At 44.4% G+C, this 15,418-nt stretch overlaps 1 protein-coding gene across 1 annotated transcript in view; it reads left to right on the forward strand.

Annotated features, from left to right (window-relative positions):
- LOC123757982 (uncharacterized) overlaps positions 1-15,418 on the forward strand; it is a 109,922-nt gene that overhangs the window by 31,137 nt on the left and 63,367 nt on the right. Inside the window, exons 6-8 of the mRNA XM_069338870.1 lie at positions 3,497-3,745; positions 10,757-10,805; positions 15,084-15,253. Coding sequence (XP_069194971.1) covers positions 3,497-3,745; positions 10,757-10,805; positions 15,084-15,253 — 468 coding nt within the window. The remainder of the gene's footprint in view (positions 1-3,496; positions 3,746-10,756; positions 10,806-15,083; positions 15,254-15,418) is intronic.

Consider the following 15,418-nt stretch of genomic DNA (forward strand, 5'->3'; position numbering starts at 1 on the left):
CCTGAAAAATCAGTTGAGAAAAGTGTGTGTGTGTGTGTGTGTGTGTGTGTGTGTGTGTGTGTGTGTGTGTGTGTGTGTGTGTGTGTGTGTGTGTGTGTGTGTGTGTGTGTAAGTGTGTGTGTAATTACCTAAGTGTAGTTACAGGATGAGAGCAACGCTCGTGGTGTCCCGTCTTCCCAGCACTCTTTGTCATATAACGCTTTGAAACTACTGACGGTCTTGGCCTCCACCACCTTCTCACTTAACTTGTTCCAACCGTCTACCACTCTATTTGCGAAGGTGAATTTTCTTATATTTCTTTAGCATCTGTGTTTAGCTAGTTTAAATCTATGACCTCTTGTTCTTGAAGTTCCAGGTCTTGGGAAATCTTCCCTATCGATTTTATCAATTCCTGTTACTATTTTGTACGTAGTGATCATATCACTTCTTTTTCTTCTGTCTTCTAGTTTTGGCATATTTAATGCTTCTAACCTCTCCTCGTAGCTCTTGCCCTTCAGTTCTGGGAGCCACTTAGTAGCATGTCTTTGCACCTTTTCCAGTTTGTTGATGTGCTTCTTAAGATATGGGCACCACACAACAGTGTGTGTGTGTGTATTCACCTAGTTGTGTTTGCGAGGGTTCAGCTTTGCTCTTTTGGCCCGCCTCTCAACTGTCAATTAACTGTTTTACTAACTACTACTAACTCTCTCCACACCACACACACACTTGGAATAGGAGAACATAGACCCCACACAACCTATATATTATGTGAGAAATCTTTAAAGAATTCTGATAAAGAAAGAGATCTAGGAGTGGTTCTAGATAGAAAACTATCACCTGAGGACCACATAAAGAATATTGTGCAAGGAGCCTATGCTATGCTTTCTAACTTCAGAATTGCATTTAAATACATGGATGGCGATATACTAAAGAAATTGTTCATGACTTTTGTTAGGCCAAAGCTAGAATATGCAGCTGTTGTGTGGTGCCCATATCTTAAGAAGCACATCAACAAACTGGAAAAGGTGCAAAGACATGCTACTAAGTGACTCCCAGAACTGAAGGGCAAGAGCTACGAGGAGAGGTTAGAAGCATTAAATATGCCAAAACTAGAAGACAGAAGAAAAAGAGGTGATATGATCACTACATACAAAATAGTAACAGGAATTGATAAAATCGACAGGGAAGACTTCCCGAGACCTGGAATTTCAAGAACAAGAGGTCATAGATTTAAACTAGCTAAACACAGATGCCGAAGAAATATAAGAAAATTCACTTTCGCAAATAGAGTGGTAGACGGTTGGAACAAGTTAAGTGAGAAGGTGGTGGAGGCCAAGACCGTCAGTAGTTTCAAAGCGTTATATGACAAAGAGTGCTGGGAAGACGGGACACCACGAGCGTAGCTCTCATCCTGTAACTACACTTAGGTAATTACACTTAGGTAATTACACACACACACACACACACACACACACACACACACACACACACACACACACACACACACACACACACACACACACACCCTAGGATGCAGCCCGTGACAGCTGACTAACTTCCAGGTACCTATTTACTGCTAGGTAACAGGGGCATTCAGGGTGAAAGAAACTTTGCCCATTGTTTCTGCCTATTGCGGGAATCGAACCCGCGCCACAGAATTACGAGTCCTGCGCGCTATCCACCAGGCTACCAGGCCCCTGTGTGTGTGTGTGTGTGTGTGTGTGTGTGTGTGTGTGTGTGTGTGTGTGTGTGTGTGTGTGTGTACTCGCCTAGTTGTGTTTGGGGGGGTTGAGCTCTGGCTCTTTAGTCCCGCCTCTCGACCGTCAATCAACAGGTGTACAGATTCCTGAGCCTATCGGGCTCTTATCATATCTACACTTGAAACTGTGTATGGAGTCAACCTCCACCACATCACCCCCTAATGCATTCCATTTGTCAACCACTCTGACACTAAAAAAGTTCTTTCTAATATCTGTGTGGCTCATTTGGGCACTCAGTTTCCACCTGTGTCCCCTAGTGCGTGTTCCCCTTGTGTTAAATAGACTGTCTTTATCTCCCCTATCAATTCCCTTCAGAATCTTGAATGTGGTGATCATGTCCCCCCTAACTCTTCTGTCTTCCAGCGAAGTGAGGTTTAATTCCCGTAGTCTCTCCTCGTAGCTCATGCCTCTCAGCTCGGGTACTAGTCTGGTGGGAAACCTTTGAACCTTTTCCAGTTTAGTCTTATCCTTGACTAGATATGGACTCCATGCTGGGGCTGCATACTCCAGGATTGGCTTGACATATGTGGTATACAAAGTTCTGAATGATTCTTTACACAAGTTTCTGAATGCCGTTCGTATGTTGGCCAGCCTGGCATATGCCACTGATGTTATCCGCTTGATAAAGAATTTCCTCTCTTTCAAATTTCCTGTGTGTGTGTGTGTGTAAATTATAATATAATTATAATATAATATAATAATTTATTTTATTTTATGAGATGTACTTTCCAAGTGCATTACATGTTATGAGATTGCTGTTTAATGCCTAGGATATTTGAGATGGCTTTCCATGTACTTTTCATGTTTCAGTTTGCTCTTTTCGTTTTACTCTTATAATAGGAAATGTAACATAAAACATAGGGGGTATAGGCATGTCATAGTCCAGCCCCAACTTGCCTAGGTGCAACCCTTTAAAAATTATTGGCTTTTATAGCAATTCTCTGCAATTTTAGTGCATGTGTAGGCTGGAGAGGGATTGGAGTGCATGTGGTGGGGGGGAGTGGGGGGGTTGAGGGATGGAATTGCATGGGTTAAGGGGTGGGGGAGAAAGAAAGGGAATTATCAGGAGAAAGCACCAAGCCATTATGGCTATATAGCACTTGGAAGGGATAAGGATTTGGGATGGGATGGGGGGAGGGGGAAGGAATGGTGCCCAACAACTTGGGCGGTCGAGGATTGAACACAGACCTGCATGAAGCGAGACCGTCACTCTACTGCTCCACCCAAGTGGTTGGGGCAACATGTGTTAGGGAGATGAGGGATGGGAGTACACGTGGGGGAGAGCAGGCCCAAATTCTGCTCCTAGCTCCCAGTTGGCTAGGTTGGGCCTTGGAAGACTGGTGTATTTCCAAAGACATGACCGTACTAGTGCTTAATTTTGGGAGCTACTGCAGACCTCTGTTCTTTGCTAGTGGCAGTGGCAACAGCTGGATACTGATGGCTTTTAGCTTATCCTTATTTCTCTAATAGAACTAAAATTGAAACAGGTTTATTAGGAATGCAAACAGTCACAGTAGGATTGCACCACTGTCTTCAGGAGATAAATAATTGCAGGGTTAGGCTTTTTTTTATAAATACGTACTGTATTGCATAAGTGATTGTATTTTGCTCCACTGAGTTTACCAATTTATTTTTTCCACCAAGGTCTGCTATTGTGTAGAGTACTGTACTTTAAATTCTCTTGTTTCCCCTTAAACTATTATCCTTTTATAAGTAATATTTCAATTTTGGATAAAGTAATTTTAAGTTATTTTCAGGTAAGACTGAAAGGTATACAAAGCATAAGGTTCAAAGAAAATATATTTGAGCGCCATCACCTTGGTGTAATTCAGTCTTGTATTCTTGAAGAAGGAACTGAAGCAGACATGCTAAACTCCCTCAAAGGTTGTTGTTCTGGATTTAACCAAAATAAGTTTGAGAAGGACCACCAGATTACGCCCAAGAAATTTGATATTGAGGTAGAGGAGGTTAAAATAGAACAGAAGGAGCCTGGCTTCAAGAACATGGTAAGACATTAAAACTTGTATGTGCAATAATTGGCCAGATTTTTGCTCCATTAAAACAACTGCTAATTCTAATTCTGTTTGACAAATGTTTTTAAGTTTTAAAAGAAACCTAAATGTAATCTTTTCATTTACTGTTAGGTATGAATTTGTTTTCTTTTCCCAAATTGAAATAACAATACTGTATAGTACTGTAATAGGTATTTGTAAATTTTATAAAACCACTAATCCTGTGTAGCATTTTGGCCATACTGTGTCTTAACCCTTAAATTACGCATCGCATCATATGATGCTTTGGAGTACTACGCAAGATTTAAACGGCCCGCGGATACACGGGGTTCACCACACCTTCATCAGGGCTCTTGTAAACAGATGCCATTTTTAAAAAAAATCGTGGGCCAAATTCCCGGGTGTTAGGGGCCTCAGTATTTTTTTTTTTTTGAGATATATACAAGAGTTGTTACATTCTTGTACAGCCACTAGTACGCGTAGCGTTTCGGGCAAGTCCTTAATCCTAAGGTCCCTGGAATACGATCCCCTGCCGCGAAGAATCGTTTTTTCATCCAAGTACACATTTTACTGTTGCGTTAAACAGAGGCTACAGTTAAGGAATTGCGCCCAGTAAATCCTCCCCGGCCAGGATACGAACCCATGACATAGCGCTCGCGGAACGCCAGGCGAGTGTCTTACCACTACACCACGGAGACTGGAATTGAGTGAGCTACCAAGCCTGACGCACGTAGCATGAGCTCACAGCACTGCTGTTCAGCTTGTGACCACAGCATCGCCTAAAAATGCCATAATATTCTTGTTCATGCTATTATGTAGCGATGATATTATTACAGAAGACCCCTGACTGTGATAAAACTGACCAGGGTTATGATAATAGCAGGATTGTGGTGATATTTAGTGCTGTGCTCCATGGAGGGAGGAGTAATGCTGTGGGAGGGAGGGTGGTGGTATTGTCTTCTGACTGTGTGTGGCCACCTTTTATTGACTGCACTCACCATACCAGCTTAGTGGTTCGCTATGGTGAACACAAATGTAGATACTTATATATAACGTGTGTATAGAGGGTATAAACAGCAAGAGGAGTAGGTTGGGAGCCGCCATTTTGGTGAGGGAGGTGGCGTCGTCTGCACGATTTATCATGTTGTTTACTGATGACCACGATGGTCTTTGGGCACCATACTAGTTTACTTGTACAGTATGGTGAATAAAACGGGTAGATATTTATATATAATGTGTGTATATAGCGTAATAACACCACAAACAGTATTGTTGGAGGAGAAATATTAGTGCGTCTGGCCTTGAGGGCGGCAACCATCAGCTGACTGTGTGAGTAGCTACGTCTTTGTGCCTTTACTCTCCATACAAGCTTAGATGTACAGTTATGGTGAACAAAACATGTAAATACTTATATATAACATCTGTATATATAACATCTGTATATATATAGTATGGTGGGAGGAGAATGGTGGCAAGCCAGGTGATGTGAGGGAGGGAGGGAGTGGCAGCCAGTGGCAGGCTGCCACTGCCACTCAGCATACCAACTTAGTGGTTCATTATGGTGAACACGAATGTAGATACTTATATGTAGTGTCTGTATATAGTGAATAAAAGCAAAAACAGTATTGTGGGAGGAGAATGTGGGAGAGTCAGGTGACTTGAGGGAGGGAGGAAGTAGCAGCCAGTGGTGGGCTGCCACTGGCATTGCCACTCAGCATGCCAACTTAGTGGTTCGTTATGGTGAACAAAACATGCAGATTCTTGTATATAACCAGTGTATATAGTGTAATAACCGACAAAGTATTTGTTCACTGTTTGATGAACATAATTGAATCAACAATATGAACACCATATTTTTGAGTACAGCGATGATTCACTCATTTTATTATAAAAATGTCACACTACACACTATTGAATAATATTACAGCAAAAACTACGAAAAATCAATCGGAGACATTAAAATAATTAGGTAATTATCTCTTTGTGGCAACTCCAGCCTGACAGCTGGTGAGCAACAGACTGACTGGGATGCACGCTGAGTCAGCGCCTGTTTTTTGCCAGACTTCCCCGCCCTATAGCGGGCAATATATGCCACTTACGATTGTTTTATTATTTTTCCCATGATCAGTGAACACAAGTTAACTGGTTATGAAGAATTTTTTTTTTTTTTTTTTTTTTTTTTTTTTTTTTTTTTTTTTTTTTTTTTATGCGCCTGTGGGTGTCAAATGGTATATAGCCATGTGCCATTTAAGGGTTAAAATTAAACTGAAGAACTACAAGATGTTTTGACACTGTCATCCACCAAAACCTTCTTAAATTACATCATTATGAAGTCAAAGGTCACTCCCTCTAATATGTTCAGTCTTACCTTACTGAAAGGCTCCAGTATGTTTGAATAATTCAATTTCTCCCATCCTACCCATTAACATTGGTGTTCCACAGGGCAGCATACTTGGCCCTCTCCTCTTTCTCATCTACATTAATGACCTTCCACATGCCTCTCAACACCTCAAACCAATTTTATTTGCTGATGACACAACCTTCATCTTCTCCAGTCCTGACCTTCTTGCTCTAAATGTCACTGTGAATACTGAGCTAAATAAAGTCCATCTTTGGCTAACTGCTAACAAACTCACCTTTAACATTGACAAAACTTTCTATATTTTGTTTGATGATAAATCCTCAGATCAAATTAATCTAAGAATAAGCAATATCCAAATTAGTAACAAAGATGGTAAATTCCATGGTGTCCTCATTGATAACAAGCTGAATTTCCAGGGACACATTCTAAATACTGTATAGCAAAAATAGTTTCTAAAAGTGTTGGCATTCGTGCTAAGATCAGATATTATGTACCTCGCCCTGCCCTGGTGACGTTCTATTACTCTCATCTATCCTTATCCCAATTATGGTATTTGTGTTTGGGGTTCTACTACCCAAAATCATCTATGTCCTCTAATTACTCAACACAAAGCTGCTATTAGAACAATATCAAACTCTGGCCCCAGACAGCACTTAGTCACCTTACCTAAATCTTTGAATATGTTAGATATTAAGTCACTGCACATCCTCTCATGTGTACTCTATATATTTAAAACTCGGAACTGTAATGTCAATCCTGACCTTAAGTGTTTCCTAGAAGATTGTAACAGAACCCATGGGCACCACACCAGAAACAAATACCTATTTGATATTGCAAGAGTGCACCTTAACCAAACTAGAAATGCTCTACAAATCAAGGGACCCAGAATATGGAATGACCTCCCCAATTATGTCAAAGGCGGTACCTCTTTAACCAGTTTAAGGGATAAACTAAGTACTACCTAATAAACTCCATTTAACACTTTCGCGTTCCACAGACTTAATATCTCGTCACTCATTTTTCTACTGAATGTGTTCCAGTGATGCATCGGTGCGTCACTTGATATAAAAATTTGTAAAAAAAAAAAAGTTTCTATGCGATCTTCAATTTTTTTTTTTTTGAAATGAGCGGCATTGTTTTCCCACAATCCTCCATAGGCCGCATGGGATTCTGGGTCACGCCATGCGGTCGGCCTAGTCCTTTGTTTAAGTCTCTCATGACCGGACTACCGCGCTCCCGCGTCCAGAACCTGTGCCACTCTCTGCCCTGTGTAGCAGTGTTTATTCGTTCCTGTCTCTTTACAACGCATTATTACTTGCAAACATGGATCGTGGTAAAGGACAGAGCACCTCTACCCCCAAGAAGGATAGTGAAATGACCACGGAAGATAAGTTGAGTGAGCTGTACAAAAGGTTCAGCAATGTGAAGCTTACCCATAGTAAAATTCCTGATTTGTTGGATCGTTTGTCAGATGTGGAGGCAGATGCTGAAGGGGGAAGAGCATCAGAGTGATTTCAGTAGTGATAATGAGGGGACAGCGTCGTCTGATAAGTTTGATTCATCATCGAGTGAGGAGAGTAGCGAGGGGATTGAGGATGAGGCAGCGGATGTGGGCCGCCCCAAGGCACCTGTAAGGAGGCGTGCAGGACGTCTTCAACAGCCTTATGCGACCCTTGTTGAACAAAGGTTATCATCTTTATATGGACAATTATTATAACTGTCCATCTCACAGAATTGCTAAGGGAAAATGGCATGTACACTTGTGGAACACTCAGATTGCAGCGTGGTGCCCCTAAAGAGCTGCAACAACTTGCCAAAGGTAAATTCGCTGTTGATCAGACTATTTTCAGGCGCAAGGATAACACTTTTGTTATCCTTTGGAAAGACAAGAGAGTGGTGTCAGTGATCACAAACTGCCATAATGCTGACACACAGGAAGTACAGAGAAGGAAGAGAGTGAAGAAACGTGACGGAACATCATCTGTTCAGATTGTAACTGTAAACAAACCAACAGCCATTTGCGACTACAACAACAACATGAAGGGAGTTGATCACTTCGACCAAATGGTCAAATATTACAGGTTCACCAGGAAGTCGCATAAGTGGACTAAGAAGATCACATTTTACTTCCTACAGATGGCTATACACAATGCCTATGTGTTGTACAAGATGTACACAACTGATGCCAAGAAACTGACCCTACTCCAGTTTATGAAGTAGCAATATGGGCCCTGTTGAGGTGGGACATGGATGAGTGGCCTGCTACTGAAAGCCCTCTCCCACATGCTGATGATTACCAGGATCCTTCTCATGATTTGGCAACACCTGGCCCATCTGGAGCGAGGCGTCCTTTATTTCATCGTCTTCCACGCCAACCACATGCCTCATCCTCATCAGACACTGAACCTGAAACTGAAACGCCTGCACCTCAAGCTGAAGCTACTCCTCCACCTGTGAAAAACCCACGCATTGTTGATTCAGAGGACAGGCTAAACAGGAAGTTGACTCATGCAACAGTGAAAATTGCTAAACGGAAACGGTGCCAAGTTTGTATGCAGTCGGGAATTAGAAAAGACTATGTATCGGTGCAGGACATGTGGAGTTGCTCTATGTGCCACACCATGCTACACAAAATATCACCGCAAGAGGATATTTTGGAAAGCAAAGAAATAACTCTTCTGCAAGCTTCCACTCCACCTAACGTAACATCTGTTGAGCAACTTCAGGGACATTTTCCTGAAGCCGGTGGAGTGGATAATCAAATGCTCAACTTGTTGACCTTCCTTCATCACATCGTGGGTAAGTACACATAATTTATATTACACATTTTGAGGTTATTACTTCTTCATACTTTGCTGTGGGTAGCTCTATATATATTCCGGTTCTTAGTGCTCAGATTGGTATGTCTACATAGTGCATCTTATTGCGAGTATTTTGACACCAAAATGAACAATGTAGCACAAAAACTTCCATTGGAACAATATTTTTGTTTGTCGGGTGTATTGGGTGTAGCGGGTGTGGAAACGGGTGTTTGGGCGGGTGAGGCGCGCACGTGTAACCCACTTTTATGCATATGTCTGTGTAGGCAATTTTATTGCGATCACCGTGATACCAAACAAAACCATATGCAACAAGTTTTGACTTGATAAACACAATCAGAGTAGCAACATATAGGGAGAGTTTAGCGGAGTTTAGCGTGAGCGCGAAACAAAGCACGCAGTTCTTTGGTTGCTGGTCGCGTAATGTTAGCTTTGGTGAAATGTTATACATATGTTCTTATAGAACATTTCATTAGCTACACAGTGATACCAAAAAAAAAACACGTACATCGAAAATGAGGGTCACAGACATGAGGAGAGTATAAACTTTTCAGTTGTGGTCGAGCGCATGTGCAGCTGGGCGCGCTGGAGCGGGTAACCCTAAGCCAACTTCCCACATTCCTGTGGGCGGGGCGATACCATTATTTATTGTGTATATTTATATGTCCGTGTAGGGAATTTTATTGCGGTCACAATGATACCAAAATAAACCACGAATAACAATTCTGGGGTTCGCAAACATAAAAACATCGTAAACATTGATGCCCGGTTTTACGCTCACGGCTAACGAACGCCACAGTTTGTTATTTGGTGTGGTTCTCATGTTGTCTTTGGTGACATTTTATATATATATTCCTCTAGAGCATTCTCTCTCGAACACAATGATACCAAATTTAAATACATACCGCCAAAATTAAGCTCCCCACCCCGAAAAGATTATAAACATTTTAGTGCTGACGCGCAGTAGGCTGACACGAACGGCCCACTTAGGGCTTACGGTCAGCCTATTCCCAGGGAGCGCGAAAGTGTTAACCTACTTTACCCCCTAAATGTCAATCCATGTCTAGCTACTTTCAAACAATACTGTTTACTGACCAAGTTGTATGATTACTTCTGCTATGCCCCCCCCCCCCTTTTTTTTTTCTACACAATTTATACTTTAATCTCAATTAGTATTAAGCTTTTGTCAAGTGGGTTTTTTCCCCCACACCTTGTGCAAAATGCTGTGTGTATTAGTGGCTTTAGGTACTATATGTACTAGCTCTATCTCTAAATCCAACATTGTTTGTAACTCATCTTTTATGTATGTACTTTTACCTAAATAAACATTTTGATTTTTTTTTTTTGTTACTTGATGTTGTAGATGTATATAAGCACCTATAGTACAATGGTCTACACTTTAAGATTTACAATCGAGAATTCCAGTTGCAGCTGAACACGTAATGCCAATCGGCTAATTGTTGCTTCATCATGCTGGGAGGCAGCTACACCATGTGCTTGTCATCAAACTTCACTAGTGTAGAAATGTTATAACTATTTATTATACCCCTTAGCATTAAGATTGCTCTAGTAAGACATCTTGACAATAAAAATATAGCAAATTACAGTGCAGATATTGGAATAATTGACAATAACATACATCTTTCAATTGACTTGTGGCTTTGAAGCATTTTTATATTGTAAAGTATATACTGAACAGTTGTTTTGAGTAATTATTCACCAACAAATGACGTGTAGATGTTTTATGCACTCAAAATAAGTATCGTGCATGATTTTTACTTCTCCATTTTCTAGGTTACTATACTCTTATATATTTACTTTCAGGATTTGAACAAAGGTATAATGGAGCAGTTATCTGGACCTTCGGTCAGTGGTAAGTCTTGTACTCGGTTTATAAATGCAGTATAATATACGTACGTTGATATAAACTACTATAATTTCTGTGGGGGGCCTCTACGGCTCCCTGGAGCTTATTGGGCTAATGTATGTTATGTTAGACTGGGACATTAGCTATGGAGTTCAGACCTACCAGGGACCAGCGCCAGAACCTGGCCCCTTCAGAGTGGTTTCAGAGAGCAATGGCCCTGGAAAACCCCATATGGTTGGGGGTTTTCCTTATCTGCCATCGACCTGGGTTAGGCACCCAGAAAGGTAGGCGTAACAAAACAAACCCCACATGGTAAGAAACTTCAACAAAAACCAAACAGAGGTAGAAAACTCCCTACAATCCCAAGCAAACAATTAAACAATCAATTTACTGCCGCGCCGTCTGCACAGCCCTCCCCTCCCCGGGAGGGGGAGGGGGGGCCCCTGGACCTAACCACGCCGGCTGCCTTCAGTTCAGAAACTAGGCTTCAACCAACGCGAAAAATCCCGCCGACTGGATGGGAGGGAGGGTAGCCAGGGAGCCTCCGGGGCTCACCCAGAAAATGGCGTTTAATTACATTCAAATCTGGTTTTCTGTGGGGAGCCCCTACGGCTCCCTGGAGCTACATACCCAAAGAGAAGGAAAATAGGGACTTACCCAGGAGGCGGCGGCCACAAACTCCTCAACACGAAGTTGAGACAACTGGCTGTAACTTGCGACCCAAAGCAACACAAGAACACCGAGGAGCATGGACGTTCACCAAATAATGAGCGGCCAGGACCCTGTTCAACTTCCAAAATCCAAGCGCCCGAATATGTGCCCAAGACATATTACCAAACACGGCAGCCAAAGCTGCAAACTTCCGAACGTCATGGGCGCGAGGATAGACTGCAGGCTGGCTAGACTTAATAACCCTGCAGACAACCTGGGAGACCCGAGCCCTGGAACAGGGAACGAGGGAAACCGGATCAACCCAAAGCGCATCCCCAGCCACCCCGGCTGAAACGCACAGGTAACGACCTGACACAGCACATGATGCACCCCCTGCCGAACCAACCAAGCATCAATGACCCACGGACCCCTCCGGAAAGCAGCCATCTCGTTCTTCACCAGAAAAGATGGAGAAGGCTGCAAATGGACAAACCTACCCCTAGGACCAAAAGAGCAGAAACCCCTGTGCCGGAGGAGAGCATGAAGCTCCCCTACCCGGCCCCCAGAGGCCAATGCCAACAAAAACAAAGCCTTGGAAAAACAATCCAGAACCGAAGGGGCCACCACAAACCGAGGAAAGGAAAAATAGGAGAGCACCCTGTCCAAGGACCGGGACGGCTCAGGAGGCGCATGAGCAGGCGGGAGGTGAAACATAGCATGGGAAAGTTTACGAAACGGGGCGGATGTGATGTCCACCCCGAAAGCTAGCTTGAGCAGCTCCACCAGTGCCACACGATATGAGGCGACAGTATTAGGCATCAAATGACGATCCTGAAAAAGCCAAGAAAGAAAGGACAAGACAACCCTATCCGAAAGAAAAGACAACCTACGAAGAGCTAGAAAATGGTGAAAAGAATGCCAGGAAACTTCATACTGTTGCCGAGACGATGGTCTCAGGTGGGACACCATCAATGAAGCCACCTGATCACCATAGAATTGGTGATACACCTGCAGTCAAAAGAGCAGGTGTATCACCTGCTCTTCGTGTATCAAACACGAAGAGCAGAGGAGAAGGTTGAACCAGCCCTGTACCGGATCGAACCGACTTGCTGAAAGAGGCGGAGCCACGGGAAACGTCCTGGGTTCGGGCACCGAGCCAATAGCACCGGAAACCAAGGCTGGGCCGGCCACTAAGGGGCCACAAGGACTACTCTCCCTGGGAATGTCTCCAACCGAACCAGAACCCGAAGTAACAGCTGAACCGGGGAAAAGAGGTACAGGTAACCCCACCTCGATCAGTCCTGCCGAAAGGCATCCACGGCTAACGCTTTGCAGCCGGGGAAGGGTGTCACATATATTGGGAGACGCCGAGACCACGCCGATGCAAAGAGGTCCACATCTGGGAGACCGTACGTCTGGCAGATCCACCGAAACGAGTCGTTGACAACCGTCCACTCCGTGGACAGGTTATGGAAGCGAGACAGACCATCCGCCAGAACGTTGGACACTCCGCGGACATGAACCCCACAGAGAGCCAAACCCCGAGAATCCAGCAGACGAACCACTCGAAGGGACCAACCTCAAAGAGCCAAGGACCGATGAGAATCCCCGCGGTTCAGGCAATGAACCACTGGGGAACAGTCCGAATGGAGGTGAATGGTTGATCCCTGAGCGACCTGAATCCCCCGAAGAGCGAACCAGACTGCCGCGAACTCCCGAACCGTGCTGTGAGCCCGACGGAAGGATGGACCCCGTCGTCCCTGGCCTGCCTGGTGAGCACTGGTCACAAAGCCCCAGCCAAGAGACGACGCGTCCGTGAACACATCGAGCAAGGGCTCGGGAAGGCGCCAAGGCACCGAACCCCGAAAACCCCGAAGAGGACCCGACCCGACGGGTAGACTAGCACGGCGAAGTTCAGACTCCCGCACAACCGCTCGAGCAACCGCCAAGTGACCCGGGACCCCCTCAGAAACAGCCGACAGCTGTCCTGCAGCCGTGCCTACTGTATCGTGCGACACTGGCAGGGCCACTCCAGCTTGCATTTAGTGTTGATGTTACTTCTGCCCCTTTCCACAAGCAGTCTCGTGTGTTGTTTCACCTCTGGCCTGCTCATGCGCCTCTTGAACTGCCCTGGTCTTTGGACCGGGTGCTCTCTCTCTTCTCTCTCCTCCTCGGTTTGTTGTGGCCCCTTCGGTTCAGGATTGTTCTTCTAAAGCTCTTTTCCTGTTGGCATTGGCCTCTGGGGGTCGAGTCAGGAAGTTTTATGCTCTCCTCCGGCACAGGGGTTTCTGCTCCTTTGGTCCTGGTGGTAGGTTTGTTCGGTTGCAGCCATCTCCTTCATTTCTGGCAAAAAATGAGACTGCTGCTTTCGAAGGGGTCCTTGGGTTGTTGATGCTTGGTTGGTCAGGCCAGGGGTGCATCATGTGCTGTATCCGGTTGCGGCTCTCCACCGTTATTTGCACACCATGGCTTTGGTGGCCAGGGATGCACTTTGGGTTGACCCAGTTTCCCTCCTTCCCTGTTCCCGGGCTCGGGTTTCTTTGGTTGTCTGCAGGGTTATTAAGTCTAACTAGCCTGCAGTCTATCATTGTGCCCACAACATTCGTAAGTTTGCTGCTTTGGCTGCCGTCTTTGGCAACATGTCTTGGGTTGACATTCGGGCATGGGGTGTTTGGTGGTCGAACAGGGTCCTGGCCGCTCGCTACCTTGTCATTGTCCCTGGACCTGGTAGGGTCTGCGTTGTATTGGGTCGGCGGTTGCAGCCAGTTGTTTCGACATCCCATTGAGGAGTGAGGACTGACCGCCTCCCGGGTAAGTCCCTGTGTTTTTCCTTGTCTTTAGGGAGTTAGCTCTGAGGAGTCAATGGGGCTCTCCCCAGAAAACCAGTGTTGAATGTAATGAAATGCCATTTCCTGGGCGAGACCCAGAGGCTTCCCGGCATCCCTCCTGCCCTCCAATCGGCGGTGTTTTTGACATCAAGCCTAAGAACTGCCGGTTGGATCGCCGGCGTGAGGGTCTGGCGCTCCCCTTTCCCCCTCCCGTGGAGGGAGGGTGGGGGGGGTTGCACAGACAGTGGCGCAGCAACGTGAGGACGTCATTCTAGTTGCTTGTTTTCATTTGGGGAGGTCTGTCCACTCGTTCAGCCTTTGGTAGCAATTTTTTCACCAGAACAGGGGTTTGCTTTGGGACGCCTACCTTTCTGGATGACGAACCCGGTCGATGGCAGACATAGAATGCTTCCAACCCACACAGGGGTTCCTATAGGCCATTGCTCCTCATGCTTCTCTGAAGGATCCTGGTTCTGGCTCGTCCCCAGTAGACAAGAACTCCATGCACTATGATGCCATAAAGCTAGTAGTTACATATCGGCGAGGATAGCTCCGGGGAGCCTTTGGGTCTCGCCCAGAAAATGGCATTTCTTTACATTCAACTGTTTTTTTTAATTATTGGGTATTTATTATTTAATTAGTTTTTATTATTATTGATTTATTATTTTTGTATTAATTATTTGTATTCATATATTATTATAATGATATTACAGTACAGTACTACTTATTATAAAACATGAACCCATTATTCATAAGAATGAAAACTGTGTGCTTAAATTAATTCCAAAATTGTCACATCACACAGACCAGGTTGAAGAGTTAAAATCCTTGTCTTCATCTCAGTTGTCTAACAAAGAAAGTCCAAAAGACACGGTGAAGTGCATTGGCATGAGGAAACTACTGACAAGCCATCTTCCTCTGAGACGACCACAATGTGCACCAAACATTGAAAGTGAAGCACAAGTTTGCTATAAGGTACATTACTTATTTTTATGGTAACGTGTAATTGATCTTGTTAATAAGCATCCATTTTGTCTCGTTTCCACCATAGGTCTCAATCATAGCCTTACTGAGCCTGGCCTTCATTAATATATAAATTAAGACCTGCCTGAAATGTTATGCATTTTAGTGGCTTCGCAA

The sequence above is a fragment of the Procambarus clarkii genome, chromosome 40, assembly GCF_040958095.1.
Source record: "Procambarus clarkii isolate CNS0578487 chromosome 40, FALCON_Pclarkii_2.0, whole genome shotgun sequence".
NCBI classification, from domain to species: Eukaryota; Metazoa; Arthropoda; class Malacostraca; order Decapoda; family Cambaridae; genus Procambarus; species Procambarus clarkii.